The 21996-nt window shown below is 38.5% G+C and overlaps 2 protein-coding genes across 2 annotated transcripts; both read right to left on the reverse strand.

Moving 5' to 3' along the window:
- Window positions 1-9065: 9065 nt before the first annotated feature.
- On the reverse strand, window positions 9066-15809 carry LOC108672349 (bifunctional peptidase and (3S)-lysyl hydroxylase Jmjd7). The gene is made up of 6 exons (XM_018159996.2): window positions 14749-15809; window positions 13866-13946; window positions 13160-13313; window positions 12473-12626; window positions 10841-11012; window positions 9066-10210 (listed from the first exon to the last, which is right to left on the reverse strand). Exons 1-6 carry the CDS (start codon window positions 14807-14809, stop codon window positions 9606-9608), a joined length of 1227 nt encoding a protein of 408 aa, XP_018015485.1. The 5' UTR covers window positions 14810-15809; the 3' UTR covers window positions 9066-9605.
- Window positions 15810-16313: 504 nt separating this feature from the next.
- On the reverse strand, window positions 16314-21211 carry LOC108672344. The gene is made up of 4 exons (XM_018159989.2): window positions 20838-21211; window positions 18026-18118; window positions 17316-17455; window positions 16314-16953 (listed from the first exon to the last, which is right to left on the reverse strand). The coding sequence occupies exons 1-4, from the start codon at window positions 20995-20997 to the stop codon at window positions 16867-16869; spliced, it is 480 nt and encodes a 159-aa protein (XP_018015478.1). The 5' UTR covers window positions 20998-21211; the 3' UTR covers window positions 16314-16866.
- Between the last annotated feature and the right edge of the window lie 785 nt (window positions 21212-21996).

A 21996-nucleotide genomic window follows, 5' to 3' on the forward strand; every position in this document is an offset into this window, starting at 1 on the left:
AGTGGTGTTTGAACCCCGTTCCAGCAATGATATGTACGGAGTGGTGTTTGAACCCCATTCCAGCAATGAAATGTACGGAGTGGTGTTTGAACCCCGTTCCAGCAATGATATATATGTACGGAGTGGTGTTTGAACACTGCGGTGTCTACAATGCTATGCAGTGGTGTCGATCACATGTGTACAGACATCGATTGGTTCCGAACAGCTGCAGTTAAGAGCAAGTGTCCGAGCGCTGCTGCATCAATCATGCCATGCGGTTGGTCATTTTTTCAAGACGCACGGCAATGGATTGTGAACATGCAAGAATGTTTACTCGATATCACACGCAGCCATGCATGAGTGAACAATGCGCGTATCGATTGACAGCATTTCAACACCAACAATTTTGAAATCCGTGCTTGCGTTAAGTGTTAAGTAGCAGTGCATGGAAATGTTAACCTTCTTCTCAGTCAATTTCATGTTACAAGTAAAAAAAATCTCAGTGATTCAATTAATTTTGCGTGAATTATGATGTGCATATCATTATACGACGTGCAAGTTGCCTACCATCAATGAAATTAGTAAGACTTAGTCCACTTAGCGGAGCACTTTTCTGCCATTAACATATGGATCTTCCTAATAATTTGCCCTAGCAAAAGGGCGTATTATAGTGCTACGTTCGATCTCTGCTCGTGCTGTGGGTAGGAAAACGTGTCACAACGAATATTTAAACAATATTACCCATTCATTTTTCTGAATATAGCAGCGCATTTCCTGTCTTCCATACACACTTAATTCCCGGATGAATATAAACTCATGAACGGATGAACACACCCACTTTTACGCACTTCCTGAACAAATTAGAAGTAATTATGGAGTGGAGGCCGGAGCTGACTGAACACTCGGATAGTTCGGTGTAGATACCCCGGGGGAGGGGGAGGGGCGTTTCATAGTGACCAGGGTATAGGAGCAGCAGGCGCTACAATTCAAAGGGATGAAATATAGTTTCCGGAATATAAAATATTTTCAATGAAAATATTGTAAATTAAAATGGAATTTTAATTTTCAAAAATTTCTTTAATAATTTATGATTTGAGCATACACGCAATAATATTACTTTTCACACGTAATGTCAAATGCAGCTGTTGGTAATAGATATAAATTAAATTAGAGTTAAATTGTATAATTTAAATGAATATTTAGTATAAATTCAAGCAATTCAAGCCTGGTTAATTACTCATGCGAAATCGTATTAGTACAAATTTTATGAACTCAATTGAAAACGAAAGTCGTCGTTCACTGGCTGGCCACGCACTCATAAGCTACGCTCAAAAAGCGATCGATTTTTGCACGGAACTTCCACTCGAGCAAACTCCAATCAAATGAATCTATGGACATGAGGTTTTGACCTTGTTATTGAAAAAAAAATCACGCTAAAAACAAATGTCAATACATATACTATTGGCAGAATTCGTGCTTTATTCAAAGTATTTCCGTTGAGGTGGTAGGCTGAGTCCATTTTAGAGATGCTTTTCCATAAATTAGAACAAATTAGTTTTATTATACGAGTAGATGATCATTAAGTAATAGGTATGCTTCAGATACCATTATTGTATTTGAACTCGAATAATATATACATATTGTTCTCGAACATATATACACATTGTTCTCTAACATATATACATAACTCGAACAATATATACATATTGTTCGAGTGTCACGGATGCCATCGTCATTCATACTATTAACCCTCGATACCAAAGTTAACCGACTGGTAGAGTATCTTGGCTGCCTGAATAAAAATGTTGCTCTTCGCTACTATACAGATCGAGAAGCGCGAGCGTGGTTGATAATGAGGAGTTAAGATAAATCATCGCTATGGCAGGTTTCATTGTTCTCTTATCATTGAATATGCAGGCGACTTGGTGACTGCGTTAAGTTGAATAAAACGCATATGTTCTGAAGATCACTGAGTGGTATACTTCTTCATATAAAATTGTAGTGAAATCGGGAAATAAGTCTTAAGTGTCGTACAAACCTGCTGCTCTAACATGTTATGGTGATGCCATGAGTACGTCACATAAATATAGGGTAGAGATCTGATGTTATTTCCTTTACACTCAGAGAAATGAAAGAGACATTGGCGAAATAGCGATGCAATTCTTGCCCTCAGCTGTGTTGCATATTCTGATCCAGTCTGGCCCGACATAAGGGTATATTAGTGCCCCCGCCGCTTAATGATTGTGCTGTGAATAGAAAGTGTGTCACTATTTGGACAATAATACACAATCATTTCTTAAGTGTATCATGCAATTGGTCTGCCTGGGTCAAGAGACGCTCCATAAGATGGGTCAGTGAAAGTAGCCTTGCGGGCAATCGGCCAGAAGGTTGAGAGAGCGGGCTAACCACACGGTTAACGACTCTGATGAGTCTAGACTTGTGGTTAATTCGTTGTTGGTGCATAACATTGGTGGCTGACAAAGTCATGTGGCCAACGTGTCTCATCATTCACATGTACATACTTTAAGTGCTGAAAAAGTATGCAAAATACAATTCTTGATCCGCTATTATCAAAATTGTGGCTAATGTCCTATTGTGCATAATATCCTTGACAAGTGCAATGATGTTAAATAATAGTTATGATACAGGAATTTTCAGTAGAGACAGCAGGGATTCTGTCATCTCTTAGACTGATTCTTGCATCGCTTCACTTGGCTGTGGCCTTCCATGACATACTGTGCCACTGCTTTACTTAGCTGTGGCCTTCCATGACATACTGTGCCACTGCTTTACTTAGCTGTGGCCTCCCATGACATACTGTGCCCCGCTTTACTTGGCTGTGGCCTCCCATGACATACTGTGCCACTGCTTTACTTAGCTGTGGCCTCCCATGACATACTGTGCCCCGCTTCACTTGGCTGTGGCCTCCCATGACATACTGTGCCACCGCTTCACTTGGCTGTGGCCTCCCATGACATATTGTGCCCCGCTTCACTTGGCTGTGGCCTCCCATGACATACTGTGCCCCGCTTCACTTGGCTGTGGCCTCCCATGACGTACTGTGCTACCGCTTCACTTGGCTGTGGCCTCCCATGACGTACTGTGCTACCGCTTCACTTGGCTGTGGCCCATGACGTACGGCGCCGAAAAATAATTTAAAAACAAGATCAGATAAAAAAGAAAAAATTGTTTTTTAATATAGAATTAACTATTTGAGTATGACGAATGATAATTTGAACAGGAATATGCCTTTGTAGTAAATATTTTTAGCAAGGTATACAAAGCAATTGTCACCCACCTCACATCCAGAGTCAAATCTAAATCCGTATCACCTTATGAGCTTAACCGCCAAATGTCCCTTACTACGTTATTTGTACGAGAGTAACCGGCAAATGCGACTCTCTCGTACGTTATTCTTACGAGAGTAACCGGCAAATGCGACTCTCTCGTACGTTATTCTTACGAGAGTAACCGGCAAATTAGACTCTCTTGAACGTTATTCGTACGAGAGTAACCGGCAAATTAGACTCTCTTGAACGTTATTCGTACGAGAGTAACCGTCAAATTAGACTCTCTTGAACGTTATTCGTACGAGAGCAACACCACTTATCATGGTTTTCGTACGGCAGTAACAAAATGTAACTATTAATTTAACTCGTTCGACTGGGGCGTGGGGATAATACTTGGCAGCGAATATAAGAGGAGGCGCGTTGTTCGCAGCCTGAATAAGACTGTGTTGTGTCTGCCGGGAACATTATTGCGCATACACGAGTACCGTGAGTACACCATACATGAGTACCGTGAGTACACCATACATGAGTACTGTGAGTACATCATACATGAGCACCGTGAGTACATCATACATGAGCACCGTGAGTACATCATACATGAGTACCGTGAGTACATCATACATGAGAACCGTGAGTACATCATGCATGAGTACCGTGAGTACATCATACATGAGTACCGTGAGTACATCATACATGAGTACCGTGAGTACATCATACATGAGAACCGTGAGTACATCATACATGAGTACCGTGAGTATATGTTTTCCTTTTTGTTCATAGTTAAATTTCGGCACAAGCAAGCTACAATGTATTCATTATCTCATTAAATTCAATGCGAAATTTAGAAAAACGTCCAATGTGAGCATGCAGGGATATTTTCGACTTAATTTTTGCATCGAGAGGATGACAACATTCATTAGGGATAAATATAATTACATAAGGAATGATTAGGAATCATAACTAACCAGGAAGCGACTACTAACCATAGCATTAATGTGATGATAGCTATAGACATAATTAAAATATGTTACAATACACAAATTATCAAATATTTATACGTGATATATATTTTATACAATATTTGATATAAATATTTATATCAAATATTATAACTTCAATAGGAAATTAAAATTAATATAATAGTTAATTATAACTAAAATAAGTTATATATTGAAATGAAGAGCACGTTCAAGGCCGGTCGCTGGTCTGCCGCGGAGCCTCAGCGTGTTTACACGCGGGCAGAAATAGAGGCTGGTGCACGACACTGACGTCAGCTCCCCCCACACACCGCCACGACGGCAGACGTCAGCTCCCCCACACACCCGCCCCGATGGTAGACGTTAGCTCCCCCACACACCCGCCCCGACGGTAGACGTCAGCTCCCCCACACTGGATGAACTTGTTCATGTAACTATCTTGCCAAAAAATTTCATCCCATTTTATTGAAAATTTTGTATATAACTAACAAGTTCCATTAAATTGTCACTTCCAAATTGTCAATTCCAAATTTTGTCACTTATTTGAAAAGATGTATGTAATTTGAGAGGATTTCTAAATGAATTAATTTATTACTGCATCATTCCGGCTATAAATTTAGAAAGAAAGAACAGGCGGCGGTAATAGTCGTCGGAAAAAACGAGGCTTGATGGCTTGAATCCAACGAAGGCTGGGCCATAAATTAACCAGCGCCGGACAGAATCCCATTAAAGTGGCGCTGCTGCATCATGTCTGCTTACGTCAACTCGTCCATCACCACTGATGCAGTCACCACTGATCACCATCAGCACTGCAGTCACCGCTGATCACCATCAGTACAGTCAGTACTGCAGTCACCACTGATCACCATCAGTACTGCAGTCACCACTGATCACCAGCAGCACTGCAGTCACCACTGATCACCATCAGCACTGCAGTCACCACTGATCACCACAGTACTGCAGTCACCACTGATCACCAGCAGCACTGCAGTCACCACTGATCACCATCAGTTCTGCAGTCACCACTGATCACCATCACCACTGCAGTCACCACTAATAAGTAAAGATGAGGGGTTCACTTAGGTTCATTAAGCTCCGCCGCATTCCCTTGTCCTCTTTAAGGCAAGGGAAGTGCTACGCAATATCCTATGACCTCAGTACATTATCATTTATAAATGAATAGATGAGGCTCTGTCAATTGTTGCAGTTACTGCAGCTATTTTTACTTAGATAGTATTTTTGTGGGATCAATTTGCGTTCAAATTCTTCCTATCGTTATCAGAGCACAGACTAAATCATCAAAAGCATACCATAATAATTGATAACGTTTTTAACTGCATTGATTCCATGAATGTACATTTAACAATCGAGGTATTTCCTTCATATAAATTACGGTACGACCCATGAATAAGCTCAACGGAAATGAAGTTCTTGTTCTACGCAGTAAAAGTAAGTGAGTCAGCTTCAATTCAAACGAAATTCTTCAATTATTTTCATCATAATTTATTTCAGGGACGCAACTGAGCATCGTGCGTCTGACCGAGAGGACGCTGTGCCACGATTGTCTTATCTACGCAATCGAAGCCCATTAGGAAGAAATAAAATAAATGAGTAAACAATAAAAAATATATGTATAATTTCTATAAAAACAGAATTTAAAAACGACAATTAATTTCGTACGATTTTTGCTCAGGAAAATGATGGCACGGATGATGCAAGCAAGTAAATAGGCGAATTATTCAATCTTTTTTTTTTTTTGGCGAATAAAAAACAAAATTCGAATTTAATTTTCGTATGAGAGCAAAATATTAGCAGACGCACAGCATTTGAATTTAGATAATAAAGTATTCATACCTATATAATAATCAATTAATTTATGAAATTTCGGGAAATTGCAAGATTCTGGACGAAGTTTACGCTCTCGTAAATTCATCAGCGAATTACAATCGTTTTTCTAACAATCTTTGGTAGCTACAGGCCGCCAATCACCATCAACGATTCATGTAGATCGTAGAACGCCTCGTTATTAACAGCGAGTAATGTAGCTCAAGGTCCAGCATCGATCAATTCAAGCGATTCGTATCGCCTTCTGGACGCTGCAGCTCAAGCTGAAAACTTGAGGCGAATTAGCGTCGGCCATCCAAACAACGTCTGAGATTTATTATAGTAATCTAGGAGATTGATTTAACAATTGCCTGGCATGATTCTGCTCTTACCGGTTCAAACAGGCTTGTGTATGAGGTTGAAAAGCCAGTTATTATACATAGGTTTGAAGTATCCCCTTTTTAAATTAAGTACCATTCCCGATGTAAATATTGATTTTCGTCTATTCATGATAGCGTAGAAGCCTTAACCATAAACACGATACGAGATATGCGTGTCACACAGTACAAGTAACAAAAGTAGCTTAGTAGCGTGTCGTTTTTTAGAAGACAGGAAAAATAAGTCAGAGTACATTTAATTTAAACTCAAAGTTCAGCACAGGGCTTAGTTGAAATACGACCTATGTCTCCTGGTGTTCAAAGATCTGGTAAATTCTTCAGCAAACAAAATCAAAGAAAATTTTAGAAATTAATATTTTCGAGTTTTTACTCGCGGTCACGTGACGACACCACGCATCAGGTCACCAGGCTTTCAATATAGTCGCCCGCGGATAACAGACTATCTCCCAGTCACCGTCTCAGCTAGGCCCACACAGCCATTGCAATTTTGCAAATATAGTGCATAAAATGTCCAAGCATGACACCGAGCCGAGTTTAAATGTCTCAAAATATAGTATATTTAACAATTGTATAATTGTATTGTAAAATATAGTATATTTTGATATATATATAAATATATATATTATATCTTCCTTCAATTGCGCGTGTTGAGACTCGAGTTTACTTTTTCATGTTTTAGTGTTAATAGGTAGTGTAGTGGGTCTAATTTACCCACTTCATCTGAGGCTCGATTGAAGTCACTCCTAATCCTCCCAAGGGTCCATAAACTAAAAAATAAAGACGACGATAAATACATAGACCAATCGAATGCAACTTAACCAACGAAAACTCGCATTAATTAAAGAGCTGGGCTCACCTCAGAACTTATATACGACGATCATCAATTTCAATGAATCGTTTAGCAACAATAAACGATGTTAACTTAATCATTACTATGACAGATTCATTCACTCATTGAGATGCAGTAACGAGAAAAATATGTGCATATTGATTTAAGGTATATGTTGATAACATTTCAAAAACATTTGACTGTACCATTAATGAAGAAAGGAAATAATAGAAGATGAAAAATTTTTTTATTTATGAATCAATAAAACGAAACTAAGGTAACTTTTAGTAGCAGCAGGCTTCACATTCTGCAATAAATGAATAAATGAAATAAGTAAGACAAGGTCGCAGCCAAGTAACGGTAGACATGGCAGCCGCGACTGCAGAAGTTGCGGTCTAGAGCGACGATAGCAACTCAGCCAAGCGAGCGAGGGGTAGGTCTTGGCTACCGCCCAGCTCGCGTACGGCGGAAGTGAGTCTATACTAATCACTTTAAAAACGGATTATAGTTTTAATTCAACTAATAAAAAAATAATTTGTTTATTATTATATACTTTATGAACGAGCTACTACTTGTGGGAGGTAAGTCACCTTGAGAGTTCCTCTTTCAAGTCATAGTCCTCTTGAGGATGAAGCTGATCAATTTAGGATTCATCGAATACCGTTACCGGAATCAAGAGGAAAAATCTACATGTATTTCAAAACTTGAATTTGTAACTTGAATTTTTAATCAGCTAAGCGATTAAGGGGGAGCAGACTTGAAACATCAAAATTAGATGTTCAATTATTATATATGAAAGTGCTACATTATACTTTCGATGTCATCATCAAAACTGCTGCAGAAACTAGGATGGATATATATAGAAACGAGAAATAATTCAAGCATTTTAATTCCCATCATATTTTGGCCTTAGCAATTCCTAAGAGTCCTAACATTCTGATTTTGGCTATAACCCTAGCCCTAATCGTCACAAGTTAAGTTTTAAAAATAGTGCCGAGTAAGGGTTGCCCTAATCTTCCCGAGTAAGGGTCAGTTCAGGAAAAGCTCCAACGTGTTACCTTTCTTATCAAAACTATTAACGCTAACCGCCACAAACTTTTCTAGGAAGTGCCGTCGTGAGGGCAAACGAAGCAATATTATATTGTGTGGTTTGTTTTAACGGTATGAAATATTCAGACTGAAACTCATCTCATCACCTTATATAACTCACGCGAGTGATGTCTTGTGAACGATTAGATAAGCAAGGTCAAGGTCAACAAGGCAAGCCTATTATTAGTCTAAATTATCTACTGTGCGGCAACATCGCAAGGCAGCTTGTGAAGAGAAAGTCATCTTCATTGAATCAAGAGTTCATATGAACGCTATTATCATGACTCCATATCAAATGAGTATGAAAAGCAACAAATGTACTTCTCATCGAAAATTACAGATGATTTATTTAATTCTCGGCTGGGCAAAATTTATTTGAAGAATAAGTGTTATGTTTGCTAGTCGTGTGACTTCAAAGTCCCAGCTAAGGAGGAAGATGGGCAGAGACGAGACTAGAGGTTTGGGGAACTGTATTTGGTAGAATCTGGTATACAACTGAAGGATACAGGCATGCTGGCCTTACAGGACATACTATTGACAATATAGTAGTTCTACTTGAATTTGACCCAATTAGTAAACGCGTACCATACGACATAACGGAGATCTCGAGGAACGTTTGCGGCCGGATACTGTGATGCGACGAAATTCAAATTTCTAAGGTCATTTCAAAAATTCTATATCCAATTGTAGCATATATTTACTACTGAACATTCACCAACATTTTCAATAATGCATAAATCGCAGTTTAATTCATTATGCAATGTAACTTAGCTCAGACCATTAAATATCACGTAAATTCAACATGCATGTGCAAAGAAAAATGCTTCCCCTTCAATCTATTTTAATATCAAGTTACAATCGCTGATTATAGACTCGGTGGCCCAGGCATTCGCGTGAGCGAGAGTATAGCATTCTGTAGTAGGAAAAGCAAGATCGTAGCCCAACGTACGATTTAGTCATCGGAGTCGCTCAATTCATCATCTTGATGTAGTTTAGGCCACGTGAGCGCCAGAAGCATCTGATGGTAGGAATAAGTTAAGCCGTAGTCCATGTCGTACCAGTAGTTGACCGCCACACACGCATGGCTCTGTTGCACGTGGTGGAACCAAAGAGAGGGAAGATAGAGCGCGTCGCCGGCATGCACGCGTACGAGGGTAGGAGACACGTTGCTGTACGAGGGGAACTCATCGATGTCTGGATTTAGAGGGTCGATGGCTACCTAAGGTACAGTGCATGCAGGGTCTGAGGGAACGATGTGAAAGTGAGGGCAGCCCTCTACACCCAAGCTGAACGGTGGAGAGTCAGCATCTGGAGACTGCTCTTTAGAACTTTTGCTGTCATTAAAAGTAGCTAAAAGTTTACTTTTAGTTATATCCCTGGAGTGGAAATTTAGATTTGTTTCTTCTTTCGTGCCTGAGCTGGCGAGTTCCTCACTTGTGTTAGTCCCGTTACCATAATCGCCCATACAACGCAAGCATAGGAAGTGCTTGCCGCCAAACCCGTTGGCTTGCTTGTGGATTTTTTCCTGTTGATTTTCAACGGTAGATCTTTGAAGACTGTTTAAACTGGGGAGTGAAATGCTGCTACCATCACCACCATCTTCACTAGTAGACGCCGTTCTTGAGCTACCATCACTGCAGTCATCCCTAGTAGGTGTGGTTGTAGAGCTACCATCACTGTCACCCCTAGCAGGATCGCTGAAGCAGTAGGTGGCGACAGGGTAGCGTCTGTAGGGCACCCAGGGCGCGTCGCAGGGCGGCAGGAGGAGGAAGTCCTTATAGCCGCTCACGACACAATACAGGTTCTCGTACGGGTCCTTGTGCACTGCCAAAATAACAACGTATATATTATACGTTTTTGTTTTTATAGTATTCGCAAAATTAACAAATGTGTATTATTTAAGGATAGTACGCGAACTTGAAATGAGAATGGAATACTCTTAACTCTTCATCGCGACGAAAAATAAATATGAAAATTATTAATACCAAATGAATCAGAAAAAAACCAGCCGCTACAATTAACCCTTTCTCTACTGGAGAACACTCTCTTTATCAAACTCCCAGGTACTACGAATAACATTATTGTAATCCATTTTTGAACAAAAGGTTAAATTGCCTGCCGCAAGAAAGCCAGAACTGACCCCAGGTAAGAATAGCATTAACATAATCCGCCTTTAAACAAATATTTAAATTGCCTGCCACAAGAAGGCCAGAACTGACCCCAGGTACGAATAGCATTAACATATCCCCATTTGAACAAATATTTGAATCGCCTGCCACAAGAAGGCCAGAACTGACCCCAGGTACGAATAGCATTAACATATCCCCATTTGAACAAATATTTGAATCGCCTGCCGCAAGAAGGCCAGAACTGACCCCAGGTACGAATAGCATTAACGTATCCCCCTTTAAAAGAAAGATTTAAATCGCCTGCCGCAACAAAGCCAGAACTGACTGGATGTGACTGCACGGGCGTCGCCCATCCAGAAATTGACGGCGTCGGGGCGCCTGCCGAGCGTCTCTGAGAACCACGAGGCCTCGCGTCCTCCTGACGAGGCTTCCAGGTCACCGAGGAGGCCGCTGAACTCCTCGGTCAGGTTGCTGTTCTGCTTCTGCACATACCACACCTGCGCAGCGTGGGTCAGGGGAGACGTTAGAAGAGTCATTGATGCATATAGGAAGGCCAAATGAATAGGCCAAGTGAAAATAAAGGCAGAAATAGAAAATCAAAATAAAATAGAGAATCAAAGTAAAATAGAAAATCAAGGAGAAATAGAAACTAGAGATAAGTAGAAAATTAATGTATAGTGGAAAATTATAGATAAATAGAAAATCAAAGTTAAATAGAATATCAAAGTAAAATATAAAATTAAATTAAAATAGATAATCAATATAAAATAGAAAATCATAGTAAAATGAGAACCCAAATTAAAACATTTGCTATTCTGCTTCGGCCCTCACCACACGCGCGGAAAAATAGTTCATGGTGAGGCAGCAAAATCGAAAGGAGAAAGTAATACGAAAACGAAAATTGAACATGGCGTTTCTGCTTCTGTTCAAGCCGAACCCTAGATAACTAGGATCATGGGAGTGGTTTTGAAGGCCAACATTGATATCAAACAATCAACATCTCATGTCAGCACAAGGAACAGGTCCACTTTTAGGCGAGGTTTTAGGTTGTTTTTATTCTGTATCAATCACACCTTCGCCCTTGAAAACAGCGTTAATTTGAAATAAGGCTAGAAGGTGCAAATATATTAGAGAAAAAAATATTCAGTTTAATAATACTGCAGGTAAGACGAGACATAGTACTAAGGGTGACAGTGTATTTGTGAACATACCACACTAGTGGCAGGAAGATAATGCTTACCGTACATGAGATTGTAAGCTTCAAAGTATGAAGCTCATAAGAACATGACAGATGCTATTCAATTTACATTTTCTCATTAGGTTTTCATGTTTTATATTACCTTTTCAGTTCTAATTAACCTTTTCCAACCTCGAAGTTTAATTATAGCCTCTACAGTTACAATTATTTTCTAGAAGGTTACCTATAACCAAATATTCTGATCATATTTAATTTTATACAATTTCTATCGTTCTCCCTCAATTATTCTCTTTTCTCCTTCAAGTTGTGTTAAAATATTCTATTATCACATTATTGTCGTGGAAGCTACTTTATTAGGAATTACATTAATTTATATTATTATATATAATTATTATTATAGTTCACATTCATTATTATACTTCACACTTATCATTATACTACACATTTATCATTATACTACAAATTTATTATTATACTTCACGTTCATCATCATACTACACATTTATCATTATACTTCACGGTCAGCATCTTACTAGAAATTTATCATTATACTTTACGATCATCATCATACAACACAGAAATTATTATACTTCACGATCATCAACTTACTATACATTTATCATTATACTACATATTTATTAATAGACTTCACGTTCATCATTATACTACACATTACCTATTCATTATACTTCACGATCATCATTATACTACACAGTAATTATTATTATAGACATTTGTGTGCGGGCAGGCAAGACCCACGCCATGCTGCGTCTGGGGGCGCTCCATGACGTCAAGGAAGGCAGCGAAGGGCACGACGCGCTCCTGGGGCAGCACCAGGTGCCCGGCGCTGGGGGCGTCCGCGTACCCGTTGGGCGTCACCGCCACGCTCACGGCCACGTCGCCCACGCGGTCCCTGACAGTGGCGCACCAAATTTACTTAATTCAAATTCCATCAATAGTTCAAGTGACCTTGAACAATCGGAAAAATAAGGATTCATATTGTCTGATTTGCACGATTTCTTGCTCACAGCCGGAGCACAGAGCGGGCGTAGCACTGATACTTACTTTTGCCAGTGAAATTAGGTCAGGATGACACATAAAAGGGCAAAAAGTGCATCGTTATTTGGACAAATGTATCCTATTTCTCTGAGTATATCCCTCATGACAGTAATTCCATAAGTTTAGATTGTTGTTCTCAAGTGACTTCGTATCTTTCATCTAGACTTTGAATTCCATTTGAATTATCTTCTGTTTCAATCAATGAATCATTGTTAATTTTATATTTATTTGCCTTTCAATTCGATACAATTTGATTAGATTTATATTAACATCATCGAGGTACATAACGATGACCTAATCCGTTATCGTGTCAAACATATTTCCTGCGTTCAACATTAGATATGAACGACAATTATTTAGTACGGTTATAATCATAGAGGCACCCACCTTAAATACTGAGGCGTCCACTTACTCACAGCGGGCCAGTGGGCCACGGCCCCCCTCATGAGGAGAGGTTTGTTGGCCCCAACATAGTCCCGGGCCAAGCAAAGTGGGGACGGAACTTCATCAACAACATCCACTTTACTCGACACGTTCAGAGCTGAACAACATATCACCTATTAAAGTTTGAACAACATCCACCGCATATCACCTATTGGAGTTTGAACACCTAACTGTAGAACAGTAGCTCTGACGCTCTGTTGAAAGGAGTTATAGAACCGAATCTTAGAATAAATAACCTGATGTTCATTAAATATCAGTTCCATTCAGGCAATCGACGCACGTAAACAGCGGCACAAGGAAGATATGGCTGTGATTCATCTTCGGGTCAGTGGCTCTAATAACTAGAGTCTTATACTAAGATGACAAGACACATTATGGTAAGAGGTACATACTTCTATGCAAGGTATTTTAGTTATATTAATCACTCTGCATCCATCGCGTATATTAGAACTTCGCGTATAAATGCTCATATTTGATTAAAATATAAGATACTGTGAAATTATCGGTAATAGGTATAATCAATCAATGCAATTGCCTGATGCTCGATAATTTGACTGAGAGTTAGGGTGGGCTAGAATTATTGCTTAATACCACCATAAAATTGCCACTATCTGGTTGCCCAGAAGGACAAGCAGAGAGCGGCCCATACCTCGACACTCCCGCGACAGCTTCATGCAAGCCTTGTGAGCAACACTGCCCCTCTCAGGCGCCGGGTTCAGTAGCTCGTCCCCTGGACATATTTAAGCAAAATAGAATACAATGGATACCTCGCAACAGGTCTTAGCTGGGACAATTGTGGCGGCCACAGAATGCATGTAGTGGCGGCCACAGAATGCGTGTAGTGGCGGCCACAGAATGCGAGTAGCGGCAGCCACAGAATGGGGGTAGTGTTCGCCACAACATGGTCAAACTGTTAGCTACCGCAATAATGTAATTTCTTTAGTCAGGGGTAAGAAGCTGTGTTCACTGCTCTTACTATCCCAGGAAGCAGACTTGACTCAAAATATTAAGATATACACAATATTCTAGACGAGTCAAAACCCATTATCAGTATGTTATTGCAACCAAATTTTCACTTATAACCATGACATGTTGGTTTTCTCATGAAGCTGAGATAAGGAACAGATAGCGCATCGCATCTTTGTCAGAGGTCATATAGAAATAGATGCCTGCCAGCACTGTCGAAATTCCGGTACATCATTTAATGATCAAGATCAAACTACGCCAGGTAAAAAATTGCACTATACCAAACTGACAGGTTAGTGTTCGCCTGAAGTTGAGAGCTACTTTGCAGGAATGCGCTAATGCAGAATGCGCTCAATATTTCTTTGCATCGCTTGCTCTAGGCAGTTCGTTAATATTAAAACACATCATTCATCAGTTACTATAAAAGTACTATAAGACTACTATGAAACAAATAAATGTATTTATCTAATTGTTCAAACCCTCAATCAAATAATAAAAATATCCATCAAGCATCTGCATCCAAATCAATTAGCTAATCTAAACAAGAGGAATGCAGGATTTCTCACCCAGTTTGCTCGTCGTTGGAGGACAGTAGCGTCGGTGACGAAGAGTTACATTTTCCGACATTTTCGTGCAGAGCAAAATCTCCTTGGAAGTGGGAATTATTTTTACTAATTGGTCACTAGTTTGACATCTGCTGCAAATGTAAGAGTTTGCATTATACTTAATCTTTGATCAGATTTTGATGGGGATTTTCAGAATGGTAACCCACTAGGTTATTTAATTTAGCCAAGTATTTATTCCAGTGCTCGTGTAGATTCCAACTAAAACTCCTTTAACATTCCTTCAGCAAGAATATCTTAGTAATATCTTTCAGTTAATGCAAGATTAGAGTGCTAGAAAATTACAGCACGATTTAGGGTAATTATATCAGATGAATATTTTGCTTTACTGTGATTTGCTTCCAGCGTGGATCTGGTTTTCGAAAGACCAAACTGCCAAGTATAAAGTCACGCGTCAGTGACGAGGACACAAATGTTTTCTTTTCATTGAAATCTTATGACGTAAATAAAAAACCATTTGAACCACAAATTCAACCACAACCACAAACCATTTGAACCACAAAAAAACTAAAAAAACACAAATTCCCTTATGGAACCAACAGAAGTAATCATTTACTTTTTTGATTTTAGGAATTTGCAAAGGTGTCAGAATCGTACATGTCTACCACTTGGTTTCCTTCGAATTTTCATACCTGTTCCAGCACGTGGACTACAAATACTTTGATGACGCCATACAACTCCTCACCTTTGTGAGGATTAAATCACCTAAATTCAGTAGACAATCAAACAGCACATATTTTATGATGTGTACAATACAATAACAATGCTTCTATGCTCTAATATCTCAAGTGAGTGATGTGACAAACTTCAGCTGAGACAGCCCAGGGAGCGCTGATTCCCTTAGACGCTGCCGTGAGCAGCGCCGTCTCGGGGATTTATTAAGAAACTGAATTGCTTTCGTCAATGGAATGTAAACCATTATTACATGCGGCACTAGTCTTCAACTGAATTTCAGTTAGGTCAACAATAACGTAGCCGCTATTTTGATAAACTTAAGTCCAATGTCGTCAAAAATTCTAGTCTGCTACGTTAATCTTGACAATTACGCCCCGTTTAAAATATGCACAAATCAATTAATGTGTAACTGCACGTCAAATGCTCCATCGTATTTCACGCACTCATTAGCAGTACTAATGAGTGTAATGATAATGTGCGAGTGCGTACACCTTGGCATTATTTCACCCACTCACACATTAGCAGTACACCGTACTCATTAGCAGTGCACCGTACTCATTAGCAGTGCACCGTACTCATTAGCAGTACACCGTACTCATTAGCAGTGCACCATACTCATTAGCAGTACACCGTACTCATTAGCAGTACACCGTACTCATTAGCAGTATATCGTACTCATTAGCCGTACTTGCAGTGCTGGAGCAGAAATGGTCCTCCAGAGCACATCATAACCAGATGCTTTGATCACTATTGACTGACTGGAGTTTACTTTTCACCTACATTCACCAAGATGAGCCTTGCTACTACAATGGATCCTAAATAAAATATCCTGATGGGCACGTAAGTTTATATTTCTTCCATAAATATCTACAATGTACACTGCTCGTCGATTTCAGTACATAGATACCATACAAAGGATTAACACGTTGAAAATAATATTTCAACAGTCAAATGTGATAAATTAGATTGTTTCCTTACATTGAATTACAAATTTTTAGAGGAGAAATAAAAATGAATAGGGTACGATTAAAAACAATACATATTAAAGTTACACTGCAATATGAAAATAGTCCCATTACTGACACTAGGAATTTTTTTATAGCAAGTAATACCAATAATGTCTTCAACAAATGAGGCATATTTCCACCCCTGGAATAAAAGTTTTATTTACGAGTGACATAAAAGCTAGAAACAGCGAGTTCTAGATATTAAGCTGCTTCTAAAAAAGTAGATTCAACTTTTCATACATGTCGTCAGCAAGGCATTGACATGCATGAACAGTTATGAACAAATGACTTTGATGCTAATTATTTCATGTGTAATTTTCAACGAGGCACTGCTGCCACAACATTGGGTTACTCCATCATAAAAACACAGTACCTATATTCACTTGTCATCCTTGAGTAAATTTTTGGGTTGCTGTCCAGGGTTGCTCTCATACTCTTCATAGACCGGATAGTTGAGGCCCAGGTGCTGTGCACAAACAAGAGCATTAATACATTACATGTAGATATTTAAACCACGCATATTGTGGCTTGTGCAAAAGTTTTTTTTAACAAATCGTTGTTTTCCTACCTTCTTATGCACCTGTTGACTGATGTTATTGATATTTACAAGAAATATCAATTAAAGGCAGGCAGCTAACATTACTAAATAAGCTCCGAAACACATCCAAGTTTAAAGTCCAATAATTAAGTGAGCAGTAAAACAAAAACTGTGTCTGCAGATTTATGTATGTTAAAAATGAGTCATATAGCAGACAAACATTGACTGATTGAATATAATTCCACTCTTAACAAATTAACTAAAAATTTAGCCTGAATAAAAACTCAAACCTTTGGTGCTTCACTGGTTGGGGGAAGGCCTCGCCTGATGGCATCAGCATCTGCATTTTTCTTCTTCATGAGAGCAATCTGCAAATTGCGCTTAATTTCTTCTTCTGTGGGAGGCACGCGCCTCCGATGCCGCAGCCAAGCTGCAAACAAATTCTTACTTGTGTAAAAATATTTAGAAATGTATATCAACATTGAAGATTTTTAAAATTCATGATACATTCACATTATGAAACTAATCATAACCTAACAAGGCATAAATTACTTGAGAATGGTTATGCCGATCCAGTGTAATTTATACAAATTGGTAGAGGACATCATTGAGCCATCTAGGATTAATACATAGATTTATTTCATACAGGATAAATAAATACAAAACAAAACATTTATATAAGCTGTGGAGAAATAAGTAGTGCTTTTTAGACTAATATATATATATTGTATGCAATGATACAATAATTTGTTGAGAGAACCAGATTTCCTTTGGTTCTCTTCTCCTATCATACATATCTACTTAAACTGACTAAGCTCAATAAATCATAGGTATATTTTTCAATTTATAATATTCTTTTAAGCCTCATAATATTCAAGGTAGAAAATTAAAATTTGTATACATAGGGTCACTGAATAAATGCATAACAGCATAATAACCTGGTAACTTCAACTTATCAGTGAACTTAAACAATAAAAGCATTTTACTTTTTATTACTTACAGTCCCATTCAGTGGGAAGATTTTCCTTTTGGTAATTGCTACGATCAAGAACTTCAAAGTAGCGAGTAGGTAGAGAGCGGCCACGTTCTGGATCTGTGAAAAAAAATTATTTAATGCTATGATCCAAGTCTATTTCAACTGTGCAACCAGATAATAGCCGTTAATATAATTTTTTTATTGTTTCATGGGCAATTTATGATGAGAACTTGGAATTTTATGAAAATTTTAAGAGCATCAATAAAGTTTATCACATGATGATGTAAAGAACAAGGTCAAAATGACAATGCAACTGATTTAGTTAAGGATATAATATTAAATATATTTCAATATCTAATATTTTTACTACTAACTTGTGCAGTGTTTTAAAAAGTTAGAGGTTATAAAAATTATCTCAATCCATGATGGATAAGTAAAATTATTTACAACTTTATTTCAATAGGAAAATATAAAAGAAAATATTTAGTACATGGAAATTGTTGGCAGGGCTTCTGCCACGGGGCATGGGCTACCATTTTCACTAACTGTGCTACTAAACAACAGAAGCAGAAATGGAAATTTTCTTGTAACGTATCTATATAAGAAATCTTGCATGGCCAAAAATAATGGGAAATGGGAATTTGGGAAACGGTGGAAACCTATATGGAAAATTGGCAGTAGCCATGCCACAGTCCCATTAATTGGACAAAAACGCCCATGGACCAAGCCAATTTCCCCCATTTATCCCCCTATGGCATTTTACCAATTTTCTAAGTAAAAAATCACAAAAATGGCCTATGTTCCCTGCAATTTTTGAAAATTGCCTGTGAAATGGTGTTTTTATTTACCCACAATTTTAGGAAACTTTTGCTGGATATTATTCTAATTTGATTTCCCACCATTTTCAGAGCTGCAAGAATCTTATTTAGCTATTCCTACTACAGTTGAATTACTGTCAACCAGGGCTACTGGGGACAGATTTGATTGTTTTTTTGTTAATAACTGTTAATAACTTCTTAAGATGAAACATTTCATAAACAAATTTAAGCTCATTTTATAGCTCTTTGCCAGGGCTATCGGCAAAATAAAGATTGTCCGGAATAGCCCCATCGGTCGGGGCTACTCAGGACAATGGGAATAAAACTTTATTTCAAAACATTAGAAGCATGCAGAGCATACTCATCCATTACTAACAGTACTCTGAAGTCCTCCTCTTTCATTGTAGAGGATGTAGAGGTAGAATAAATGACATTTTCGGTGATTTTTACTTGTTTTTCCTATATTGATATGATATTACCATAAACATTAATTATCATCAACTGGGGTGACTTTGGCCTCCTTTTTTATTCATGCTGGGGTTGTAAACGCGGGGTCATAAACGCCGGGGTCATAAATGCCAGGGTTGTAAACCAGGTCATAAACGCTGGAGTGACTTTGGCCATTGTTTATGACCGTTTATGACCCTGCTTTGGCCATCATTATGAAGGGGGCAGAATCCCCCAGTTGATGGTACCCTATTATTGATGGGATATTACTGTATTATTGATGTGATATTACTGTATCCATGAACATGCCATTGAGCATTTACAACAACCTTGTTCACTGCAAGCTTCATATCAGCAGCCTTATAGCATTTTTTTCTGTATCTGTAAGCATACAGGACGGCTTGTAATTTGTGTGACGATAAGTGAACTTTTTTTTGCTCAGCGAGGTAAATGTAATCAATATTCTTTGTTTTTAATCAATTTGTTCTTAACTGAAGCCTTTGCTAACTGAGGTTCTACCGTAAATGCGTTTTTGGGGGTGTCCCTAATAGCCCCGGGGGGGTGTCCCGAGTAGCCCCGCCATGCGGAAATGGCTGCCATTTCTTTTTAGAATGAGATAGGCACATTCTGTCAATTACGTTTTCAAGCCAACACCTGGGTGCAACTTTTATGTAAGTAAAATTTTTTAATACTGCGAATATTTTTTTTGCTACATACCTTAGCATTTGTAACTTTACAAAATATAGTTTTTCACCATTTTTTTCAGGAATTTTTCAAAGCAAGTATATGTAGTATTTTTTGACTTCCTTTATGGATTATACTACATAGATAGGAAAAATGTTGACGTTTACGCCACTATTTTTAGTTTTGCAATATTCCAATTAGTTTCGCTACTACAACAGTTTTACGACGTGTCAGAGGCCTGTCCCGAGTAGCCCCGCTCGCGCTCATAGTGACAAAGCAGAGAGTTTTTTAGACTCTCCCTCAAGTTCATTTTTGAGTCCTATAAGTAGACAAGTAAAGCATAGTGGCAAAGCAGAGAGTTTTTTAGACTCTCCCTCAAGTTCATTTTTGAGTCCCATAAGTAGACCAGTAAAGTATCCTGGATACCAGCCAGGCCCCCGCTTGTCCCGAGTAGCCCCGGTTGACGGTATATCTTAATCTTATCCTATCTAATTTCTAATTAATATTTAAACTGCAGTGCTGCACAATCAGGGCTTTATCAGGCCATCAGATTGAAAAAAAATGTCAGTTTGGAGCTGCAAGATTAAAGATTTCATTCATGAGTTTGAAAATTTTGCTGTAGCCTAGGCTGCGACAGTCGCTGCGTAGCCTACCTATATTGTAATATTGTAAAATGTAAAGTAGATTTACTTATTTTATGTAAATGCCTGAATTGCTTGTGCCCAATTAGTAAATTCACTGTCACATTGTCATGCAGAAATTTTACAGTCAAAACTGAATTACAGACAGAATTTTTAAACATAGCTTGGCACTTAGCACTAGCACTGTAGCAGTAACGCCAAATGGTTGTTACTTACATTACTGACCGCCGAACGGTTGTTACTTACCAGCAGGTTTTTCAAAGTATTTGTTGCCCATGTAATCTTCTCCTATGTATTTACCCCCACCTTCTGATGAAGCTCTTACGTATCCAAATGACAACGATTTTAGAAAATTTTGGTAAACTTTATACCAAACCCTTCTAGGCGGTGGGACGGGACGTGACATCACTTATGACTTAGGATAAAAAAACTGAGCACTAGGATATTAAATTTTAGGCAGGCAGTAATCAAGCCAATTCCTACAGCTACTAGTCCTTTCTTACTCTCTCTTTTATTATAATTGGTTTTAATTCTCTCAATGTTTTCCTAAATTCCTACTACCTAGTACTAGAATCGCTGTCGCTCATCTAAGTCATCTTACCCACGATCCGCCTTTTAGTAGTGAGGAAATTTAGATTTGAGTCGTGGTGACTCTGAAAGAGGACATTCAAACGACCATCGTTTAGAAGTTATTTCAATCGGTCTGCGGTCACGTAAGTGAACTGTAATAAACAGACAATGCAAAACACAAATCACGTTTATGTATTTGATCCCGCGTATACATTTATACGCCACAGAAGAAATGAAAATAACAAAATTATCACGAATTAGACATCAACCATAAGTCCTAATGAAAGCCTTTGCAAAGTTTCAAATTCATTGAGGTGCGTTCATTAGTTTGAGAGACCGAATCGACACTTTAGCGAACTCGAGCGCGAACTCAAGCGCGAGCTCAAGAGGCAAACCTAACTTTCAAATTTGAAAGAAATCCGTTTGGTATTTATGAATTTATGACTGGGTAAGTTAAAAATGAAGTCATGTTTCCCGTATTAATATAAAAGTATTTGATGTAAAAATCTGAAATAAATCTGTCCGCAAATTACTACTATTATCTGCATATATTTCAAATTTGAAAGAAATCTGTATGGTATTTATGGATTTATGACTGGGTAAGTTGAAGGTGAATTTAGGTTTGCCTCTTGAGCCGCGCTTGAGTTCGCTAGTGTCGATTCGGTATCAGGGAGGCTGTTCCACATGTCGGTGATTCGAATCGAGAAAAAATGTTGTCGCGCGGACAAGTTTCAGCGCAGTTTTTTTAGTTTATAGCCGTGGCCCCTTGTTTTGGTTCTAGTTTGAAATTCTATTAATCCTTCGGGGACCTTGCCTACCTAAACCATGAGTATAC

The sequence above is a fragment of the Hyalella azteca genome, unplaced genomic scaffold (assembly GCF_000764305.2).
Source record: "Hyalella azteca isolate HAZT.00-mixed unplaced genomic scaffold, Hazt_2.0.2 contig8139, whole genome shotgun sequence".
NCBI classification, from domain to species: Eukaryota; Metazoa; Arthropoda; class Malacostraca; order Amphipoda; family Hyalellidae; genus Hyalella; species Hyalella azteca.

What these genes read in the sequence shown, in the direction of transcription:
- LOC108672349 (XM_018159996.2), bottom strand. Translation starts at nt 14,809, where the DNA reads ATGTCGGAAAATGTAACTCTTCGTCACCGACGCTACTGTCCTCCAACG. An exon ending in TGGACGCCTCAGTATTTAAG is followed by an intron (nt 12,627 to 13,159) that starts GTGGGTGCCTCT and finishes CGCCACTGTCAG; the next exon opens with GGACCGCGTGGGCGACGTGG. An exon ending in GCCCCCAGACGCAGCATGGC is followed by an intron (nt 11,013 to 12,472) that starts GTGGGTCTTGCC and finishes CACGCTGCGCAG; the next exon opens with GTGTGGTATGTGCAGAAGCA.
- LOC108672344 (XM_018159989.2), bottom strand. Translation starts at nt 20,997, where the DNA reads ATGTCACGTCCCGTCCCACCGCCTAGAAGGGTTTGGTATAAAGTTTAC. An exon ending in ATACTTTGAAAAACCTGCTG is followed by an intron (nt 18,119 to 20,837) that starts GTAAGTAACAAC and finishes TTTTTTTCACAG; the next exon opens with ATCCAGAACGTGGCCGCTCT. An exon ending in CAACCAGTGAAGCACCAAAG is followed by an intron (nt 16,954 to 17,315) that starts GTTTGAGTTTTT and finishes GTTTGTGCACAG; the next exon opens with CACCTGGGCCTCAACTATCC.